The sequence below is a fragment of the Pollachius pollachius genome (genome assembly GCF_949987615.1).
Source record: "Pollachius pollachius genome assembly, chromosome: 12".
Classification (NCBI taxonomy): domain Eukaryota; kingdom Metazoa; phylum Chordata; class Actinopteri; order Gadiformes; family Gadidae; genus Pollachius; species Pollachius pollachius.
The window spans coordinates 11,006,308-11,030,545 of record NC_136945.1 but is presented as its reverse complement, the minus strand read 5'-3'; the positions used below and the strand labels follow the sequence as shown (position 1 = coordinate 11,030,545).

The window sequence follows — 24,238 nt, the reverse complement described above, 5'->3', positions numbered from 1 at the left end:
GGACGAATACAAGCATGCATTTACAAGATGAGACCTGAAATATCCACCAGCATATGTTTCAAATTCAACGGTGGAGGATGTGTCTACGACCACCACTGCAGACCTAAACCAAAACCTGTCAGCCCCCCAAACACGTTAACAGCTAGTCCCCCCTTCATGCTTTGATCTGAACCTTGTAATCACGGACAAAGATACATTCATGAGCTAAGTGCCACCCACTACACCGTGTCCGCCGTGTTTAATTAATCTTCTTCCAACAATTGCCACAGGTTCTCATCTTGCTACATACGTACAATGGAATAAGCAATTTTGCTTTGTTTTGTATTTTTTATATACACCCCCCCCCCCCCCATCCCCACCCCCACCTCTGACTCTCTAACAAAGTCAGAGGTGGTGGTGGTGGTGGTGCTGTCAACAGTCAGGGGGATATAAAGGCATGTGGCTCTTCATCAGCTGTCTTCTGCGGTGTAGCGGCGGTACACTGCACCGCCCATCGTCTGCCGTGGGAAACGGGTGTCCGTGTTCTGACATGCTTTTCTCTGTGATCGACAGTATGTCACATCCACGCAGACGGGCGATCCCTGGGGGGGGGTGTGCTGCCAAACGACACACTGTCTCCTACCGCATTTTTTCGGGGAGACGCGACAGATATCTACGTCAGGTCGCAATTATGTCCTCCCCCCCTTTCAAGCCTCTGTTTAAAAAAAAAAGTTTTTTTTATTTGAATTCCTTTTTTTGTTTGTTTAGTTCTTTGGAAAAAAAAATGTCAGTGTTTTTCTGAATATGGTTCCGTATCATTTATCTTGGCCTCCCTTGTTCAAGACTTTAAGTCTGTTTTGTTTTTCTGTGGTTCTGGCTTTGGACGACACGATGCCAGTCCTCGTTCCCTGAGCGCCCGGGCGCTGCGCTCAACATGTGAAGTCTTCAAAGTTGCCCTGGCCAGGGTGGTGAGGTAGCATGTTGGCGGGATACGTGGACGGCGTACGCAGGTTCTCACACGGAGCCTGAGATGGAGGAGGAAGAGCAATAGCGAGAGGGGAAGAGAGGGAGAGAAAGAGAGAGAGAGAGAGAGAGAGAGAGAGAGAGAGAGAGAGAGAGAGAGAGAGAGAGAGAGAAATAGAGAGAGAGAGAGGAAATTACACACTGGAACACATTTTTCATTTGTACCACCACGCACGAAAAATAGTTCCAACACGTTCAGTAATTGCATGTTAACAGGTTTTCACGTTTTTGGGTCTTGATGGCATGGCAGCATTTTCTGGTCCACCTGTTTATTTTAACAGTTTTTTTGTTTTTGGCAGCATGAGGGGAAGGCACTCATTAGTTATGCCAATTGATAAATAAGTCAGACACGCAATGTGTGGAATGGTGAGAAAAGAATTACGGAAATAAGTTTTCCCAGAAGGGTTAGAATAATGGTGGATGAACCTTTTAGGTAGGGAAAATTGTGTTAGGGTTAATTAATGAAGAAAATACTACAGAAAACACATTACTAATTTACTGTGCTGATCAAGCAACGAGCACATATGCTTCCCTGTTGATGTTGACGAGGGAAAGCTAGAATGACATAATAAAGTGCAAAGGCTTAATTTAGGGTTGGTAATCAGTTGAGCTGTCCAACCTTCCCATGCCCTAGTCCCACCCCCCTCGCTATAATGGCCTAATCTGGGCCTAAAACCGTTGATTAAATTCAAACAATTTCAACTTGTTTCTGCTGCGGCTTCTAACTATACGTCTCAATTTTCAGTAGCCCAATCTTTCTCTCAATGGCACATCTATCAAATTCTCTTCCACTTGCTTCTCCACCTAATCTCCCACTCTCTCTCTTTCTCACAATTTATCCCTCTCTATTTTTCTCACTGTCTCTTTTTCACAATTTATCCCTCTCTCTCTCTCAACCCTAACCTACATATCCTTCTACTACATGTGATTATGGGAATGATTCAGACCCAGAATCTTAAAGTGCAGTAATATAAAACAGGCTTTTCCTAGGTGTTCTGCTGTCTGGGGTACTATTTAATTGAGAAAAATCCCCCCCAAAAAATCGATAGAACTTGCCAGGGTTTCCTGTTAGAAACACTGCCAACTGAGTCTCTGTTGTTTGTGTTTCACTAATCGGCTTCCAATTCAAATGAAACCAGACAAGAGCCAGCCGGTGGTTAATTAATACAAAAAAAAAAAAGTCTGTCAATAAATACTGAATTCCAGGTGGACCAGACTGACGAGAAAACACATTGCCAAACATCATTCAACAACTTGGCGTAAAGCGGTCACATCTGTTCCCAGACATGAAATCATAACGAACGGACATCGCATTATGATTGTTCTCCCCCCTGTTTAAGCTAGGCGGTATCGGGACGGGGCGCGGAACGGAGGAGCGTGCGGTGGGTAGGAACTCGCTCACTGACATGGTGCTTGACGTCATCCAGGCTCAACACGGCTCCCCGGTCGTTGTTGCTGCTCCGCTTGTGCTTCTTCTTCGAGCAGTGGCACAGCTTGTACTTGATCACCTGGAACAGAGGGCACCCAGAGAGTCATCAGAGTATGAAGACGTCTCACAGCGGCCTATAGGACGAGGCTGCTCTCCCACACGTTCAGCGTGCTTGACATGGCCATGTTTTCAGTGTGTGTTCATACACGACACACGGCTTCGCAACAATGTCACACGCCCACTCGCACCACAGCACTGGTTAGGATGACATGGATTTCACAGTTCTATAAATATGAGGCTAGCGATCTATTATGTGATTGGAGATGGCGGGGGCGCAGACCCACACATACACACGCACACGCACACATGATCAAACCAATGCCCACACACACGCACGCACGCACCCACTGAAACCAAGGCCCGACAAAGAATAGATTAATCTCCATCGCTAATCGTTAAACAAGCATGCAACTAAGCAGAGAGCTTCCTTCAAAAGAATGGACTGACAGAACCTGATTCATCTAAAATAGAATACATCCAAAATGTTAATGTATTCAGCAGTAATGATGTGTGAGTTTTTGGGGCGGGGGACTCCATGGCAACTCCACATTCTTCAGGCCCAGTTCTTTTGTAAACAGACAGCTTATCATTATTGTTTACTCTATATCTTAATATATCTTTTATCAATGCACAATTTAGAAAGAATAACACAAAGAATAGAGAATGCAGCAATAACTTCTGGTTAAAAGTAGATTATTTTATATGAAACAAACTGTTAAAGGATAGCTTTACTGTTTTGCATTCAAGGGCCTATCCATGATTGTCTAGCACAGGGGTCGGCAACCCTAGGCACGCGTGCCACCACTGGCATGGGGCAGCATAATCATTGGCACACTTTACAAAAAAAACTTTTTTTCCTTTTTATTATTATTATTAAAAAAATTCACAGCACATTGCGGCAGCATAATCATTGCTACCATTTTTTTTTGCACTTTACTCTGTTTTGGGCATTTCCTCCCAGTGCAAATATGTTTAAATCAGTTACAGAAAGCAGTGTTCTGAAATGGGATAAATTAATAGTTTTTAAACCTATGTTATGAGTAATAGAGAAGAAAATATTTAAAATATTGTTGCATGTGGCCTGTATGCATTGCCTTCACATGGTTTTGCAAAGCTGTACATGTCTTAAAGATATTGATGTGGATAGTTCCAACATTCTCATATATTCTCATTTTTTACATTTCTCACAGTGCAAATATGTTTTTGAATGAGTTTCTGAATGTTTCTGATATGTAATTATAATTTGTAAGCCCATGTTGCAAATATAACAACCCAAAAAACATTTAAAATGTTGATGCATGATTGTGGACTATATGGAAATAGTACAATTCCAGGTCTTCTGGAAATGTTTTTGGTCGCTGTGTCATAATTCATCTTAATTTTTAAAATAGTGTTGCTTAAGGCTCACTCATTAACGAGAAAATGTGCACTGGCACTACATGTTGAAAAAGTTGCTGACCCCTGGTCTAGCATGATTCTAGTGTGTGTAGACTCAACTACATCCATGGATTGTCATTGCTCTAAATTATGGTATCTACGCTGTATAATCATGCTAGACAATCTGTGGATATATAGTGTCTACACACTACAATCATTCTAGACAATCTGTGGATCAAAAAGTGTCTACACACTACAATCATGCTAGACAATCTGTGGATATAATGTTGTCTACAAACTATAATCATGCTAGACAATCTGTGGATATAATCTTGTCCACATACTGGAATCAGGCTAAAAAATCTGTGGATAGGCCCATGGGATCATGGGTTAAAATAGAATTTAGGGATGTTTCAACCCTATTTTAGGTCATTTTAGGTGTAAGGGACTAATGCAGACAACAATATTTGGAATTGGTCCAGTATAACCGGAACAAGGTCTGCAATGTAATCCGTCTGACGAATAATGCCCTGTCAAAGCACGTACTCTAAAGTTCTTTTCTTTTGCCACTGACTTGCTCGGATTATATTCGAACCTAACGGAAATAATCTCTACAGAGAAACACAAGTTTCTATTTGGCTATCTATCACTCGATCCCACCTGTTTGGCTCGCTCTGAAATCTTGTTGTTGCGTAGTACATTTCCCTACTGTCTATAAAATAAACTCTCCTCTCCACCCAAATCTTAAAGATAACACCAAGGCATGCTTTCTGCTGCCCGACAAAACAAACCCTCATCTCTCAGGCTCTAACTGACGTTTCCCCCATTCTCTTCCTGCAACAACCCATCCCTCACAAGTCTCATTGAGTGATACTTGGTTGGACAAAGTATCAAACAAACCGAAAGGTAAAGAACAAAGTTGTAATTCTCTGTAGGGATCCTTTCTATAATGTTAAAATACAGTCTGAGCCTGTCAGTGGCAAAAACACGCACGTTAGAGGATGTACATTGTCTGGCCTCTTTTGCCCAAAAGGATTACATTGTAGCCTGTATTTGGAGAATAGGGTCCAGGTAAAAAAACGGGTTAGTTTTTTGGTTTTCCTAAGTTTTCCTTAGCACCCCATGCAGTACTTCTTTGTAACATTTTCATTTTGTAATTGACTTTTGTTCAGACTGAAATGGATTTGACTTTGTGCCGACACAAATAAATTAGCAAATAAATATCAATACTGATGTGTTGTTTAAAAACAAAATAACTTACAAGACCATTTTGGCAAGAGTTTCTTTTCAATAAACTAAATGCTGCAGAACCCATCAATTTAAAAGGAGTAGATGTTTGGGTAAAGAGAGAGAGAGAGAGAGAAACATTTACCTTGTACAGATAGCCAGAGGAGAGAGACAAAGCGAGAGAGCGGGAGAGAGACCCTTACCTCATACAGGTAGTCAAAGAGCTCCAGGATGGTGAGGATGCTGGCCCCGATGAAAAGGCCCATTTGACCCCCAATGTCCCCTGGATAGACAAATCAAAATGGTGCAGTCACATCACAGGCCAGGAGTGTAATAGGATCGGTCGATGCATTTGACCCCCAAAGGGAGGGAACGTCGTACTCAATAAATCACTAACTGCAGGTCTGACAGCATTGGAGGCATAGACCGGTATAATGTGTGAAATGAAAAAACACACACTTTATATAAATTGAGGGTAAATACTGATAAAAAGAACAACACATTATAGAATTTGACAGCAAGCTTTCCATGGCCTCTTATGGAAATGTGTTGACGTGCATCAATGTCATCTTGAATATATGTCACAGTATTTCTTTAAAATAAATAAATAAAAGATCCATCACAATCACAGATGAATTATTCATAAGTCGTCGTGGTCTGACTCGAACTCCCTTACCCAGCAGCCCTGCCAGCTCGTACGCCTTCTTCTGTTCGATGGTTTCATAGTTCAGAGCCTCGAAGAAGATATCCAGAACCAGGATGTTGTCACTGGGAACACACAGGAAAAGCAACCTCTCAGCTATCGACAGCTCCACAGTATCCACGTTACAAAGACATGCTGTTGTCTTGTTCTGGAAGCTGCACTCCTACACCACCACCACCACCACCACCACCACCACCACCACCTCCACCTCCCAAGCGATTCAGGGAAGCAACTTGAGAACCAATATTGTCGTATGATTTCTATTTTTATTTAGAGGTTATATATTGAAGGGAGATAAACTTTGTGGTTTGTTATTGGATAGGCCAAGTAATGACCCTTACATAGACTCAACTCGTGCATCTCAAGGAAAAGATATCTGACTACTGCCTCACTGACGTTTTTGTGGCTGCGAGAGGAAGTTTGAGATATCATGTTGCTTTCCTCTATTATTGCCTATTTGTCACCGAGGATGTTTTTATGTGATATTAGTTAATGGGAACGCGTTGAATGACTCTTTTTTTTTTGCTGTTCTCCCTCTGCCTGTTGACAGATTTCCTCTAAAGATAGGAAAAAAGGGTGAAGAATATGTGAGAAATAAAGATAATGAGGAAGGGACCGCATTTGAATGCTTTTTCATGGTAATGGTAATATTGCATGTTTGCAAGTTATTAAATATGGTTCTGGTAATTCTTGAATACGTTATGATAACAATAAAAACATTGGGTCTTTACCCACCTAATTGAACTCCGTATACGTGTGTTTTTAAGAGCAACCTAAGCCAGCACAAAAAAACTAAATGTCCCTGTTTTAGTCAGAAAAGAGCCGTTCAAAAACGGCATATCTTTTAACAAAACCTATTTTAGTCCTTACCATAAATGTTCATCAGTGTACAGAAAAAGGTAAATGATTACCTCAATGAATTGTGAATGTAACATTCACAATCTTATGCGTTTTATTTTATTTTTTCAGGAAGACGCAACAAATACCATATTTGTATTTGTATTATTATCATCCCCAAAGCAATCCCTATATCCGGACAGAGCCTCTTGTTATGCAGTACCTGTCGAGGATGCCAGTCTGCACTGTGAAAAATGTGTACACACACGCAGGTTATCATCTGCTGCAGCAGATCTAATGGTGTTTAATCCAAGGAAAGATAAGACTGTCTGGCTTTGGGTGTGTGCGTCTCATGGGTGTCTTTGCTCCAAATGTCAAATGCAACAACCCCCCCCCCCCCCCCCCTATGTATTAACTGCTTATTCACATTTGGGATAAATACAATGTTTGTGCATGTGCTTAACATCATATTGTGACAAGCGTAACGCTGCAAAAGACAGGGATAACACAGACTCCATCCACGTTTGCCACCTGTTACAATGCTGGGACAGGGGAAGTGTGTCTGCTAATTGTTTCCGGATTTAGTTTCACACCCGTAAACATGGCTATGGCCAGACAATCTGCATCTCTGTCCTATGGTGTGTATCAGAGCGACAATGCACACATATGGCCAGCTGAAATGGCTCTCTCTGAGGAATTTCATATCCCTGCCCGCAGGGAATTAAAAAGGCAAAAAAAGCAAGCTTCTCAAAGAGAGAAGTGAGGGCTGAATGAGAGGATGATCCGTCTCTAGACTGTGACAACTTTCTGTGACAGCTTCGGGACTCAAAATGTGCATCTCTCTTGATCTCTTTGATCTCTCTCGTTTGTTGGACAAAGACAAACCAAACGATGGGTTTATCCGTGGTGGTCTGGCCTGTGTTGTGGTTTTAAGAAGGAGCGGGGAAACTTAGTGGCCTGTCAGCTCCGTTCCCCGCTGGCACAATCGTGAGGATCTTAATTTAGCGATGCTGCTCTCTTCGACCCGGTGTTGATCCCCGCTTGAAAACAGGATGATACTTACGCAATGTACTGCTCCGTCTTGTTGTATTTCTTGGCGAGGTACTTGGCTGATGCCTTGCTCGGGATCTTGACAAACGACATCTCTTTACCGTAGCGCGTCATGTTGCATGGCGTCTCACAAACGCAGTAATCATTGTCCCGTTCCACTAGGAAGTCTACATGGGGGTTAAAAACGTTAGCGTAAACCAACGAGTGATGAGTGTTGGCTTGCACACGAGTACACACACATTCTCTCTCTGACTCCTACTCCACTGCGTGCGCATGCCCACCTCATTCATGAGCACGCATGACTATGCATGAATACACACAGATTCCCATTTACGCAGGAGCAGAGCGTGGAGGACGGACCAGATAAGACTTGAACAAAGAACACCAGACAACATCACAGCATCACACTAAGAAGCGCACAGAGGACGCCCTCAAAGACGGCGATGGCCGACTTGCAAGGAGTGAACGAAAGATGGAGATGTACGAAGGATAAAGTGAACAAAAAAAGAGTGTGAGAGAAGGCTCACATAATACGTGTCTCAAAGGATTAAAAACAAAGATACGCTGGGCTGTTGTAGGAGTCAGGTATGCCCAGGTTTGGTGTGTGGGGGATGTTTGATTGTGGTGAAAACACCTACTAACACAGCAATGAGGATGGTGAGTTGGCCTGTGGTGTCTATATTCAGCACAGCACTTTAGATATGATGTAGAAACGGACATGCATGAAAAATATAATTTTTGAATATATGAATATACATTTCTGTAAAACACTGACAGATGCTGTGCTCTGCATTAAAAGGGAGATGAAGTTCTTCAAACAAAGTTGACACAGGACTAAGCTTTGGCACAATTACTTTTAATGGATCTCTTGTGCGTGCTTCCTGTAATCCATCAATTGGTCGACAGCAACCGCTAATGAAGGAGAATTTTAGGAGTTATGGGTGTGTGGTTGTAAAGTTGGGGCTGAGGTACCTGAGACATCTGTGTCAGAAAATAGGTTTGCGGCCGGTTTGGGCTGCACAGACCACTCAGACTCTAAACCAGTGGCCCATAAACCTTCAGATGGGAATTACAAGAACCAGCCATGGCTACAAATCATGGTTTGACTGTGACTGTATGACTTAACACACAGACACAACATTGCTCCACCTTCTAATTTCCTGCCACTGTTGGGCACTGCTATGCATTATCCATTAGCAACAATGGATGTTGCCATTTAAAATGACATAATGAATCACTGGAATCGATTCAACAGTGTACCTAAATATATAGCGGTAGAAGGAGCCTACTTAATCGATCCTCCCTCTCTTCGCACACAAAACACGAGTGAACAAGTGTCAGGATACAAAGTGAAACGATCACATATCCGCTTTGAGGTGGAGAACTTGCAAAAATTCAATAAAACAATTTAACAAGGTTAAAGATGTCGAAAGACGTAAACAGGCACATATGGATTTATACATGAAAGAAAGGCAAACGCAGACAGACAGGTCGACACAGACAGACAGACAAGTAGACACAGAAAGACTGAAGGGTAGACACAGACAAACAGGTAGGGACACAGAGAGACAGGCAGGCGGACAGAAAAGTAGACACAGACCGGAAGAAAGACAGGCAGACAGACAGGTAGACAAAGACAGGAAGCCAAACAGGTGTCTTGTCTTGTCATCTCCTTACCCAGGGCTGGATCAGCACACTCCTTGTACTGCTCTGGGGTGCAGTAGGGGGCATCTCCTGAACACCAGACAGGACAGACAGCAGCTTGTCATTGTGACTATAAGACGGGAGGTCGGGGGGGGACGGGGTCCTTCTTAAGCACTCTCAGCGAAGAAGGAAGGACAAGAGATCAGAGGCAGACCGGTAATTAATGTGAGTGTCAGACCGTCATTACAGGTCTTATCAGCGCTGGAGTTACCCTCTCAGCTTGATCTCATCTCCTAATTGAATTCATTAACTTCTCTTTGAGTTTATCTCCTTTCAGTGTCTCACCGTGTGGTTCCTCTGTTTCCTGTTGCCCCACATCCGACAACACCCTCCCCCCCCACACACACCCGCTCAGCCCCTGTCTCCATCAAAGTCTTTCCTGCCTGTTCCCCCCCCCCCCCCCCCACGTCTCTGAAGAAGTGAAGGGAGCGATGGTGATTTAACTCTCCAGGAGATAGGCTTGGGGAACACCAGCTCAAAGGTGCGGATCATTCACAGCACGATCCACAAATATTCCTTGGGGGTAGAGTTTGCAATCTGGTGGAATTTCGTTTGATGAAGTGAACTAAATGATTGGGACAAATGGGAGGACTAATAGGATCAGTGCTCCACCTGTGAGCATGGGGAAGGTTGGGGGAGTTCTCTGGAGAACCACATTAATCACAACCACGATCACTGTTAGCTAACTGCTAATCCAACTCATTATATGGACAGCTTGTCTGGATTGTTCACAGAGGACCGGGCACATAACCCCCCCCCCCTTCCCCGCCCCACCCACACACACACACACACACACACACACACACACACGCACGCACACATACAGACATACACAGGCCCGCAAGCACAAACACACAGTAACCTTCACACAGACCAAAAAGAGGGACTGAACCCAGTAGGAGACAGCCAATTGCGTAGCAATTATTGGACGGATGAGGCAGGGTTAACGTTGGGGTCAATCAAAACGTTTCCTCTGTGACAATTTTCATGTTCAATCCACTGACTGAGATGCCACAGACTGATTAAATGGCAATGGACAGAGGAAAACAGCCAGCCATAATCACTGCACAAGCTGCAACAGGGGAAACGCTGGTTGAGGTTTTAGCTTCCCTGAAGTGTGACATCTCCAATTTCCCCCAATGTGAGCATTTTGGGATAAAACTGACTGGCAAACTTTATTTTTGTTGCCGCTAGGATGCTTCCTAGATACAGTATGTGGTAATGCTTCACAAAAATACAGCTGTGAAACCCAGTCTCTCAGCACTCTGCCGAATCGTTTTCTGAACATACAGTACATGCGTACATGGGTGCCCGTTCTTAGAGACATTGAAAATACCATCCAGCAATTATTACCTCAAGGCTGATATCTCATTTTCTAAAGCAATTAAAATATTGCTTGTTATTTTGGCACCTGGAGATGCCGTGTTGCATTACAATGGAAGGCCCCCTTAGTGCGGCTCACCTCTTAGAAAGGCTCAGTTCAGTTAGCCTCACAGAAGAGCAAGTAAGCTCGCCCCAACCAAACACTCAGGAGCAGCTCCGGGACGGCCCTAAAGAGACCACTACCACACCCACTCAGTTCCAATCACAAAAGGTTGAGAGTGTGTTTGAACAGTGAAGGCGTGTTCCTGAGGTATGATTTGAGGATTGGGTCACTGCTTCAAATGCTATAGTGCCAAGGCCCTGATATACTTCAAACTAAATAGAAATGGTGGGTTGGCAAAGACGAAAGGGCTAGTTTGCAACCAAAACGCACATTGGGCTTCTATCACCGCAATGGGTTAAGTTATATTAGTCTATTACAACTTGGAATTGTTGACCCCCCCCCCCAACTGGTCAACAATACGATGATAATGATTATGTTAGTGTCTGCTATTTGTTAGTATATGGCATCTGTCAAACTGAGTATTACGTCCCATTTCCACATGAACCAGTGAGAGATTGTGAGGTAATATATGCATCTGTATGACCACTCGAGCAGGGACTAAAGGGACAGAGAGATGTTTGGGAACTCCTGCCGTAATTCAACTGCCCACACAGCACAGTAACCATCTTGTTCCCTGCTGAAATCGCTCGATTCAACAGACTTTGGGAACAAGCCGGTGTTGATTTAGCTGTAAGTACGTCGGAGGGCCGACTCTTAAAAGTACCTTGAGTCAATACGGTATGTACACAGCTGCAGGGGTTTTTATCGAATAGCCAAAGAGGGTGGCAGGAGGTTGTTTGTGTTTGACAATGCATACCGGGCATATGAACCATCCTGCAGTTGCAGTTCTCCACCAGGTAACGCGTCTCACAGTCTATGCGGCAGGCCGTGAGGCTGTAGGTGTTGAAGAAGTCTGAGTCCATGGCCGAGGCCTTGCAGTCCCCCCAGGGTGGGGGTAGGTAGGTCAGCTGGGAGATGGAGAGAAGAACACATTTGTCCCTAAGTGATGTGTGATACTATATGAGTGATTTGAAGGTTTTTAGTGTGATGACTTCAGTTCAAAAGTGATCTTTGTGGATTGAGAAACAACACAAATCATCAGATATATCTCATACATATTGGGCAAAACAGATGCTAAATATTAAAGAACATGTACAGTGTTACAAGACTCATGTAGTGAAAGGCAGTTTGAACTGGTCCATGACATCAAACACATTTCCCATCATCCATTAAATACGAATATTGTTATTTTGATGTTCACAAAAGCATGATGAAGCTTTATGTTTTGGTTGTTTAGCTAACAAATGTGATGCCTTCTCTAGAGGACTTTACAGAGATACAAAACTAAAATAACGATAAGATATGGCCAAGCAATGAATGAATACAAAGCAATAGATGACAATTAAGTTGAATCTTTTGGAATATTATTCCCTCTTCCATGAAAGAGAGTCAATCATTTCTGATTGAGAAACCTTTTCACTATTGGATTCATTTCCAAGCAAAGGAATTGTCCTTTGAACCGAAACCTGAATGAGATTTCCTTCGATTATTTGACTACCTCCTTTGGCCCTCTACCTGTGATCCAGTTAATCTTGTCCTAAATAAAACGTTGTTCTCATCCTCACACTGTTGTGTGAATGTAAGTAGACCAATACATCTCCGCACCAGAAAAAGACCCCACGCTGAAGCAGAGATCCTCGAGGCAGCCACAAGACACCAAGGAACCAAAGTATCCTGGCTGGCCTTTACCACGTAACATTCATGATGTGTATACCACCGACGCTCCGGTATCCATTTCTGCCCATGTTCTTGAGTGGAAGAACGTTGCTTAGATGGGGACTCCCTACTGGGGGCAGACAGGGTGAGCAGTGGGCGCAGCAGTAGTTCAGATGGCCTGTGAACAGTGGGTCCACCATGCAGCGGGAGCTGTACTCGAGTGTATGTGTGTGTTTGGTCCTGCCATGACCATGGATCGCCACGGACATAGGCGAAGGAAGCACGGGAACAAAGACAGAGTGAACAGGGGGGGATGAAGGGGAGAACGGTTTTGGGAGGGTGGCTACAACAGGGCTTGTTTCTGCTCTTTTGAGTGCTCGGTAATGGTGTTATATCAGTATGGTGTTATATCAGTATGAGGGGTCGAAGATACCTTATTATTGTTAGGTAATGGAATCTGATATCATTGTTTTTTTTAAGAAGGATTCTTTTCTGTTTATTAAAGATTATGTGAATAAAAATGAAATAATAAAAACAATTGGTGGAAAGACAGGGGCAAGTAAATAACCATGCAAATGTCTGCTTAACATATGAATATAGTGAGTTTTTAGAGTGGATCCGTCATCTTGTTAATTTTGGGGTTTTTCACTTTACTAATATTCTGCTGTTGTGTCTGGGCAAAATCCCTAAGATTTGTTGTGTATACCAGGCAGGAATAATTAACAGGTGGGATTATGACGCAATGATTTCTTGGTGAAACCACTTAATATGTATTTCCAACAATTTAAATACCCTTGACAACCTGAGGTGCACACACTAAGCCGTTCATAGAAGCAGGTTCACGTAAGTAGCTATCTTGCGATCCTCCCTCTCTCTAGTTATGTCCTCACACATTGCATCGCTGGGTGCTCAAATAGCGATAAATTAAAAGCCACAGTCGCTGTTTGAAGACTTGCATTCCTCAATCCCTACTGGAGTGCAATGATGTGGCTCACAAATAGCATTCGGCTACCATTAACCCTGTGCCTTATTCAATCAGCATGGGTAAACACACACACACACACACACACACACACACACACACACACACACACACACACACACACACACACACACACACACACACATACAAACAACTACAGAATGCAATCATCATAACACTCACAAGGAATCAAAGAATCTAATCAGGATTATAAAAGGAGTTTCTCTCTTTCTGTTGACACACTCAGGACGCCATGCCAAAGTCAAAGTGTCCATTAAACCCCACAGAACCAGAATGGGCTCTCTGCGCTGCGTCCACCGCTGCAGATTCTCTGTATTTGTGCGGCTCTTTGTGTGGGGCGTACCCTGACAGAGGACAGCCATTCCACTGACTAATGGTTCTCTCACGCTCCGAGGCCCTCCCATAAGTCTGAGCTCTGACATTCACCATGATAAAGAGCAGAAAAAACAGCCCTCTATTCAACCAGAAACCATCTACTGCCTGCCCACCGAGGTCCCTGTCTGGAACATGCGGTCCGCCACCGAGTCAGACTGGGGGGGAAGTGCAGAGCAAGCAGAAGCTGAAGCGGGAAACAGGTGCTTTTTTGGAAAATGTTCAATAGTGCATTAAGAGGTTTGTAGCTTTGTAGCTAGCAAATCCAACCAGGACTGCTTCAATATTCTCCCTTTGTCGACTTCGTTTTTCTCCCCTTTGATGGGAAATGCTGACCAGTCCTAAACGATTGAACACAATTGAACCTTTTGTCGAAAAGTGTTGAGGAGAAAATAGTCAACAAGTCCACCTGTAGAGAGGCTGTCCATTCTGGTGTGGAATGAATGTGAGAGGAACACATACAGATAAACGAGTAACGCTTTTGCCACGGAGAAACAAGAGAAAAACAGAGACAGAGAGAGAGAGAGAGAGAGAAAGAGAGAGAGAAAAACAGAGAGAGAGACAGAGAGAGAGAGACAGAGACAGAGAGAGAGAGAAAAACAGAGAGAGAGATAGAGAGAGAGACAGAGACAGAGAGAGAGAGATACATGGGGATCGGGTCTTCTGTAAACGTGACATTTTCCGCGTGCATAATCCCCTGCCTCTGCCCAACACAGTGTAACAGATTGCAGTGGAGAAGAAACTGAGCTCTTCCCTCCTAACTCCATCGCTTCCTGCCCCTATATTCATTATGTATGATTCCCAGGAGCCAAATGATGGGGTTGGAAGGAGTCATTTCCGTTACGCCGATGTGCTCACCCATTTCAACCCATAGGAATTATTTACAGTTGAGATAAAATCCACATGCGGTTCATTTTATTTCCCACAAGACAGCAGCATTGAGCATTCTGATTGATAGAGGGCGCGTTGTGTGCGTGCGCCGGGCGGTCCCGGTGGGCTTGGGGGTGTGTGTGTGTGTGTGTGGGGGGGGGGGGCGGGGGGGCACACACACTAAATGAAGTTGGGAGCTGCCAGAAACCACTGATAAGATATTAAAGCACCTTTCAAAGCAGCTGCAGGTTAGGAATTATTGCTCACCAAGTTGCCTATATATATATATATATATATATATATATATATATAGGAGACACTTTCTATAAAATAGGTTAGCATAGGGACAGCATAGAAGCGAACTCTGAGGCAGGACTTAAACGGCAACATAGATAGGAAGATACTAGGCTGACTGTGTTCAAATTGCACTGGATGACAACCAGAATACATTCCGTGCCCTTTTGATGCTGCAAACACCAATCCAGTTATCTACATCCCCGCTGACTGAGGCTGGCTCTTGATTTGCCCTCTGAGACTAGCAGATATCCTTTAACAGGTGATTTACATCTTGGTGTTCTGCTAAAAATCAGGCTTGCATTTTTAAGAGACCACAGACGGCACATTAGGAAGATTTGACACAAGATCCTTGATTAGGTTTTAAAAACCGAGAGTTTTAGTAAAACACATTGGCCATAACTCTTCAGAAAACATGGTGTGGCCACAACATCTGAGAACAACGTGAACTATGATAAGAAGTTAGGTAAAACCAAACAACAAAGCAAAATGACAAAGCAAATTGACTTAAGTTAAGACAACCACACCAAGATATGTGTTAAAGAATCACACTGCACACATAACCTTTGGGCAGGCATTGGGCAGTGTGGCAGCAGTTTGGAATAATGAGATCCTTCCTTAAATGCTTTTTCTGTTTGGTACTGGGCTTCAAGTACCTTAGTGTGTTTTTCACTTCTACACAAGGTTGGCTGCTGCACACATCACTTTAAGGCTGGGAGAGTAATTGACAAAATACCTTGACTGGATCCATCAGTTCCTCATTTTCTGTGAAAAGCCTTTTTAATAAAAAAAAGAAGCGGTCAGGTATTTCAAAGTACCGCCTTCTTTTTATCCTGTTGCGCTTCTGTATCTGTCTGGCAAAGCGTTTACTCATTGACATTCATCTCATTGTTAATTAAATATTTGACGAGCATTCGTTGCCTGACAAGTGGGTGCTGCCACAGCCCACTTTAACCCATTTTGCTAATAATTGTATTTGTGTAAAAGGAATGGGAAAAATGTGTAGCATAGCCTAATACAGAAATAATAACATATTTCCTATTAATTGATATGACGTGCACCTCAGAAACACAGACCCATGGTCAAGGTGTGGCCGCTGTCACTACCTCGCCACATGTCTATCAATATCAACTGATCTGATTCAAGGTTTATCCCACCACTACCACGTCCACTGTTCTATAAACAAACGCCCGTGGTTGTAGTGCCATCTCTTCACAGTCGAATCCTTGGCTTGTCCTTCCTCCCACTAAGCAGTCATCCGCCTGATCAAGAATGGTCATTTTCTTCAAGCACCACATCCTCTGCTCTTGCTCAGATCCCGACTGCTCTCTGCAGCTCTATAGTGATGCCACGGATTTAAAGTGCACTGTGGTTCTGGCATTGTGGTTCTAGTGGAGGGGGGTATCAAGTGGAACCCTGGATTAAGCCATGATGGTGCCTCTCTGTGAAAGCCTTTAACCCCATTAGCCTAGGATCTAGCTGTCCCGACAGAGTAGGCGTTAGCCTGACGTTAGTCTCAGCCTCTTCCATTCCCTTGCACTATAAGTCACGATGTGACTCGGCCGGAACATCTGATACATAGAGGAAGTTCAACCATGCAGCATCGTGGTGAGAAACTCAACTTCTCATGGGCTGCCAACATTGTCAATGACATAAATGGAGACGTAGCTCAGGCGGGACACTGTTAAAGTTTGTTGTTGTATTTGCATTCATGGGTTTATTCCGTAAACAGGTTGATCAATTTTTTTACACAGCTGAGCCATAGTTTTTCTCAGACTGTTATTACAAGCGTACGGCCTGTTATGATCATGCTTGGTGATAATTATGCTGTTTTGACACAGTTAATCAATGCCATGTCCCAGACTTCTATGATTGAAAGGCAGGCTCTGCAAGATTAACCTGATGTTATCACACCAAGAGACAACACTCATTTCCAGCGCTGCTGACTTAGATACACATAAAAAACTGCTTGGACCCACAAGGGTGAGCATGTTCTGGTCTGCTTTGAAGATGCTAGCAAAACCAGAACAACTAGTTCAGCCCGTTAAATAATCTTTGCCTGTACAGCAAAATAGCATGAGGCCATTAATCAAAACAAGACAAATAGGACCCCAATGGATATCAGCAACACCAAGCACCATTAATCAGACTTCTGCCAGAGCACAAAACGTTCATCAATAACCCCTGTCTGAGACGCTGATATTACCATGACATGTCAATATGGCCAAGTTGGTCAGCCAAACAGAGGAATTCCAGTACATTGGTATCAACCCCTGTTATTTTTCTGACTTTGTTGGCAGAGGCAACGTTTTTGTTTCTGGACCAAAAGCGACAAAATAAATGACATAAAATGACACAAAACCAAGTCAATACAAGGTTTCCGACTGGAGTGGTCATTGAAAGAGACATTTGGCCTTCACCGATTGCCCAGTTACCATTTTGACCTTGATGGGGGAAGAGGGGTGGATGGATGATCAGTGAGATGTAGAAGGCATGGAACGGGAGCCGTCCTAGTCTTACTACAAGTCTGCACCATTCAAAAAATATGTCTCTGGCTTTGTTTCATTTCCTACTGCAGCAACATGACTCAGCAACGACACTGTTCAGAAACCAAATACGTGCTGGAAGAAGGTCTGAAAGAGACATTTATATGTACATGGAGAATAAAACCTCCCAGGAGCAACAGGAAAATTATACTGCCATGTTGGACCATCAATCAAAAGAGAGGAAATAACTAAATAATTTGCGATCTGAAACCCTGAAACAAACCAAAACTTAAACAACTGGTTGAAAAAATGTGTATTTTCGTACTACCTTTCGGCTCTAATTACTATGCTATTTACTTTTGTATGATCACCTTCTTTCAAAATTAAATTCTGGTGGAACCTGGCTATGACAGCAGTATCTTACAGTGTAGTTTAGAATTGACATTCAGGCTGCATGTATCCTAGTACAAGTCATGTGTGGAGACCTACCCGTTGTTCCTGACAGGAGACGAAGGTCTGGAAGCCGGGCGCCACCCCGAAGCCCAGTTGGTCAATGAAAGGAGGCTCATCCTGAGTGTGGATCTGAACTTTGATACCGGCCTCGAATGATGTTTCGTCTGTGGAGAGAGGCCAGAGAGACAAGGGCTCTAGCAAGGGCGGCATGATCTGGTACAAACACTGCACATATCCACACACGTCTGTATGCATATAGACCACATCCATGAACCATAAATGTGCTATTACCTTCAAAATAAATTACATTTTGTGGGTGGAATATCATTTCATGGTAAATGACATGAGAAATCAGGCTTATGGCTTAAAACAGGTTTACGTTAGGTCAATACAATTTTTACAAAATGAGAACATCAACGTATCTGAAGGAGTCCTACACTGTTGTAAGGAGCCGGCAGGAGATTTATTTACCATGCGGGTAAAATCAGAGGCAAGGGAGAAATTTATAAATAAATGATAAAGGGGATTTAAGGAAAAATCAATGGCACTGACAGTTTGGCTGCAGCACTGTGCCTCTATGGATTTGACGGCCCATGTGGCAGATGGGTCTCCTTGATACTGAGATCAGCACACATCACAAAAGAACATGCGGCGCTGGCCAAGGGCTTCAATGAGGATCCACATTATTTTCATCACGTTTGTGGGAATCGCCAGACTGCTTATCGTGCCAGCGAGGCCGCGGCTGGCTCCGAGCGATTGTCTTTGAGGAGGCAGGGTCATATGTAATGTCTGTTCTTTTCCCTGAGCATCTTCCAGGTCGTCACACTTTATCTCTGACTGTGATTCACTTTCGTGTCTTGGTTGCTTTCTTTTTCCTTCTGTCTCCCTCCCTCCCTCCCTCCCTCCCTCGTATCCATTCTTCCTTCCCTCCCTCCCTCCCTCCCTCCCTTCCTCCCTCCCTCCCTCGTATCCCTTCTTCCTTCCTTCCCTCCCTACCTCCCTCCCTCGTATCCCTTCTTCCTTCCCTCCCTCCCTCCCTCCCTCCCTACCTCCCTCCCTCGTATCCCTTCTTCCTTCCTTCCCTCCCTACCTCCCTCCCTCGTATCCCTTCTTCCTTCCTTCCCTCCCTCCTTTGCCTTTAGGGGTTGCAGTGCGACGGTGTGGTGTCGGTCACAAAGCTTTTAATGGCAATTTCAGGAAGAGACCTTATTCCTTTGATTACCTCATATACATAACTACCACTCAAGAGCCACTTAGATGGGCTGATGCCTCCATTATGTCCTGGTCCATCTGTCAATGTTATAAAGTTAGAATAATGATATTTGTCCCTAACCTTGAGTCAAATGGATCAACGAACAGAAAAACAATTGCCATTCTAGGATGTTGCTAGCCAGTGACGCCTGAAAATGAATGATGGTGGTCTACAACACTGTGAGAGGCCTCGTATTCCAATGGCCTTATTAATACTAATCACTCTGTGCGCTGCTGTGTTATTTACCAGAAACCTAATCTAGAGTAATTGACCGCAGAATAATAGCCTGTCTGACATGAACCCAGCAATATTAATCTTTTCTCTGTATCTCCATTCTCATTTTTACAAAGGTGATGCAACCAAGCAGTGCAGCCAAACAGAAACACTCTGGAGAACCTTCTCTCTTTGTTGCTTTGCTTTGCCACTATTTCTTCCTCCATTTTACATCTAAAGATAGACAGTTGAATGGCCTTTCAAACCAGGCCAGCACTGGCAAGAAAAAATAGCTTTACTCAGGCCATTAAAAATATGAACATGTAGATATTAGTTTTACTGTGTGTGTGTGTGTGTGTGTGTGTGTGTGTGTGTGTGTGTGTGTGTGTGTGTGTGTGTGTGTGTGTGTGCGTGATAGAAAAAGTATTAGCTTGTGTGTGCGCGCGTGTGTGTGTTTATGTGCTCTGAAGTCAACATTGACCAAAATGTTTGTAGGTAGATTAAAACTGTATATTATGCAGCTACATCAGCCCTTTGTAGTTCCGCTGTTAGTCTTTTAGTTCAGTGCAAATCCTAAACATAAACAAATGATTTCAAAGACACAATTAGTGATCTGAGAACACACAAGCAAAGTCAAGAGGTAGTAGTGTAGTGCAGGGTCCACCGTGAAGAGAAAAAAACATTTCTTAAGGGTTTTCTATCTGTTTTTTTTATCTGCCAAATGGAGATTCGCTTATTTGACTGATGAGGAAACTTAAACACACAGACCACAGTTTAATATGAGAACAATAGTTCTCATATTCAATATCCATTTGTCAAGACATTGAATTGTTGCTAATCTATAGTGCACGTGACTTGGGTTTCAAAAGGGTATCTTCTGGATTTCTGGCTAGCTCACTTTAGCTCATTTTACAATATTTGTTAACTGCATGTTAGGAGCTCTTTTAGCTCTATGTATTGTACAAACATTTACATATTTGCAGATTTGTATCTGGCTAATTATTCGCCAATTTAGGAGTTCAATGATAAGAAAATACCGCGAATAAAAGCCTCATCCAGTACAACAAAGCAGATTTCCTGACCTTTGACAGAGTCGCACTTTGGGAGATTAAAGCCAATTTGTGAGTGACTTGGCTGGCGGTCCTTGCGGTAAGGTTGGAATACACATAATTGCTTATTTCATGGTCCATTCAGCAAATCAGATATAAGTCTATTGGGTTTGCTGTTTCAAAGTAGTTAAGCTCTTTATGTTTCTGTACAACAGTGCATCCAAAATGAAAAGCATCGAGCATTGATATAAAAAATGAAGCAAAACCATTTGGCTACCTGGTTATAAGTCATTCGGCTTCTGCTTTTTTGACAACAAATAATGGGACATAACCTTCAAGTGGAAGTGGTAGGCAGTATGTCAATATTTAACTGGATGAGCAAAAAAGAAATACTTCGATATCTGTCTGTATTCTTTCTTTTAAGCTTCATGCGGTAAATAAACATGACTTTGATGAGCTACATTGCCACTAGGTATGTTACAAAGGGATAATCACGTTGACTTCAAAGAGACCGGTGCATTATGCAAGCCTGCTTCTTGAGGCCTATCATTTAACCTCAAATGGAAAATGGAAGCGTAAGCAATGCATTGTGGGCCTTACCGGTCTCTCCCCACACTGGCAGATACTCATCCTGTTGAATGTCAAGCATCAGCTCCAAGCCATTGCCCATTCCACCCTTCATCGTCACCATTAGAGGGCGGCCATCCTGGCCCGAATTGAAGGTGTAGCATTTCCCGTAGCGGGTGAATATCTGAAATATAGCAAGAACATGAAGAGACACATTAAAGGGGTATTCAATGTAGACATGCTTTTTACCATTCATAATGCATAACTCAGTGTCACATCAATATAATTGTTTTAATATGGTACCAACTTTATAGATTATATTCAAATAGCATCATCACCTCTGCCTTTCAATTGTAAACATCAGAACTTCTTGTTTTATAAAATGGTTGATAATGGTTAAGAAAAGGAAAAATATCAAAAACGATGCCGGTAACCACAGTAAGTATATCTATGATGTCGCTATGGTTATTTTCAGGCATTCTGGTTTAAACAGGAGGGCTTTGTGACACAAACAAAAAAGAGCCAGAACAGAAGGGGAACAGTGCTAATGGTCTTTTGAAAGATTTTGATTTCTATAAATCAGATGGTCATTACTCCTGATGTAACCTTTCAGTTACACAAGGGGAACCACGCGGTTGTTCAGCATTCAACAGTCTCTGTCCCCCTTTACATCCCTAGGTGAGCTCCTGTCCCATTATGGAGGGTTTGGCCATGTCGCTGACAATGGAGAGTATCTATTAGGAACAACATGTCTATGAGATTAAATGACCTATGGGCACATAACAACAACAACAACAACAACAACAAAAACAACGGCAACACATGATTGGCTATGAACTATTGAAAATCTAATCAAATTAAGGACATCAGATAATTGTATACAGTGGACAAAGCCAAAAATCCAACTCTTCCTCTTTGTCTCCATGCCTGTCGACCTTGGACTGGATGAGAAAAACAGCTTAAGTATCTTGTTTTGAAAGGGCAGGCTTAATGGTGCACAATGTATTCACCATATCAATGAATACATACATGCCATTAACTATGACGTGGGCTAAAGGGAAATTACATGTTATAGCTAAAAGAGCAAGGGGAGGACAAGGTAACTATTAAGCATTAAGGAACAGAGTTTAATAGTTTAATCGGTCAATTCATTATATTAAAGCAAAGATACTTGTGGAGCTGAATCCTGCAGAAGGATGTTTTGGGTTTAACCGACGACTCCATCCTTTGCAGTTTGGAAAAAATGAAAAAGACACAATAGGGTAATGGGCAGGGAGAAACAAATCAGTGGAACGCAACACAATAGAAATTGAGTGGTTTTGTGGCACATTCATGCCAGACTGAAGCATACAGGCCAAAGGGCAAATAGGATCTTCTAAGCTTTTTTGATACGTTGCACATTATTTTAGGTTGCCAGCAATTTGTTGAATTTATGTTAGCTGCTAGGGTTGTGTAATATTGGCATGTTTTTTAATTTTCTATCTTGGCATGTTCTTTAATTTTCTATCTCCGATAAATTCTCCCTATACTTATTTCCTAATCATTGTACTTTAGCGCAAGCCAAATTGAAGAAATCCATCCTCTTGTTTTGTGCATGTAGACACAATCGAATACTTTCAACAATGATCATATTAGAGCCTGGGTGACGCAGAACTTATATATCTGATTTGCTCTGCCTCTTATCATTGTTGCTTGGTAATCATTTGTTAACTCCATCTCTGAATCTACTGAGTAGAACTACTGAGAGAAAAAGATTAAATTCACTTTAGAACCGGCTATTATCATAATATCTTTAAAATAACATTTTCTTAGAAAGTCTTGATTAGCTGAGCGCATAGAATCCTGACAAATCATTCTCTTTTCAGACTTTTCGGACGAGAAGGCGTGTGTGGCTGTGTATGAGCGTGGGTGTGTGCTATTGTATTTCTGTATGTATTTGGCATCTCTGGGTCTGCGTGTGTCCGTCTACGTATGTGTGTGTTAAGATGTTTACGGACATACCTACCGATAGCTTGAACACATGCCTACGACTGTGTCTCGTTTTGAAAACGCAGAGATTGATTAAAAGGTTTGAATGTAGGGGGAGGAGGAAGGAGATTGTCGTTAACGTTGCCTTGGTAACCAGAAGGTTGTGCTGAGCGATGCGGAGCGGGGGATCGGGCCGGTGACCTTGGGGGGCTCTGGAGTTTCTTTGTGGCTTTGCGTTGACGGAAGCACCTGGGAGCCAAGACTGGGGGTCTTGAGATCTTAACGTGCACGGCCCTCTCTTCATTATGTGGCGTTAAATCGAACATCGTTAGATCTATTCTGCCAAGACACGCTCCTCTCTTCATAGCTCTTCTCGCGCAAGTACCTGCTTGCACCGCTCACGTCACTCACACACAAACACACACAGACATATGCGCACACACGACATGACGGACAGATACACATGCACACAGACACACACAAGTGAAGTCACACATACACACATTTAACCCCCCCCCCCCCCCACACACACACACACACACACACTCACACCCACACACACACACAACCACCAACACACAAGGGAGTTGAGTAAATGGGAAACAAGGATGATTACTATTCCTTCTAAACAAAGACATAATAAGAGGTGGGAAGATTATGTGTGCCTCATTTTGGATTAAACACATTTCACTCAACTTTACAGTTGAAATGAAAAGGTGGCAAAAAAACTGCACTGGAGTGGCATCTGCTTCCTCTACACTCCCGCAGTCGTAAGACATCTACAACTAACACTATATATAAATGTCAACACCTTTAAACTGAGAAACAATCCCTCAAAAAAGTCACACACAGATCACACAGGGCGGGGATTCAGACATCACCTTTGGCCGTTGTCACAGAGTGCAGAGAAGTCACTGTCTGTCTGAGATGAATAATTCACCCTGGGACAGCAAGAGAATGTAGAGCCTGCCTTGGGCTATCCTTCACATGATGACGTGACAAGGGTTCACAAGCTGCTCCATGAAAACGGGGCCAGGAAAACACACTCTCTCACTCGCAGTTCGATGAAGTCTGAGATCAGAGAGGGGAGAAACACCGTGTCCGGATGTTTCACAGCGAGACGAGCATGCACACAACGTTTACTCAGGTAATTTCCACATTTCTTCAAAGGCCAGACACT

The 24,238-nt window shown here is 43.1% G+C and overlaps 1 protein-coding gene across 3 annotated transcripts in view; it reads right to left on the bottom strand.

The window, feature by feature from the left end:
- Positions 1-399: 399 nt before the first annotated feature.
- The window catches only part of asic1b (acid-sensing (proton-gated) ion channel 1b), a gene marked incomplete at its 5' end in the record, with an annotated part of 142,120 nt that continues 118,281 nt past the window's right edge, over positions 400-24,238 (bottom strand). For all 3 annotated transcript variants that reach the window (XM_079747279.1, XM_079747277.1, XM_079747278.1), the window contains 9 exons: positions 400-1,004; positions 2,409-2,510; positions 5,299-5,378; positions 5,772-5,863; positions 7,699-7,852; positions 9,363-9,419; positions 11,633-11,783; positions 18,046-18,173; positions 21,124-21,274. In XM_079747279.1, coding sequence (XP_079603405.1) covers positions 909-1,004; positions 2,409-2,510; positions 5,299-5,378; positions 5,772-5,863; positions 7,699-7,852; positions 9,363-9,419; positions 11,633-11,783; positions 18,046-18,173; positions 21,124-21,274 — 1,011 coding nt within the window. In that variant the 3' untranslated portion in view covers positions 400-908. The remainder of the gene's footprint in view (positions 1,005-2,408; positions 2,511-5,298; positions 5,379-5,771; positions 5,864-7,698; positions 7,853-9,362; positions 9,420-11,632; positions 11,784-18,045; positions 18,174-21,123; positions 21,275-24,238) is intronic.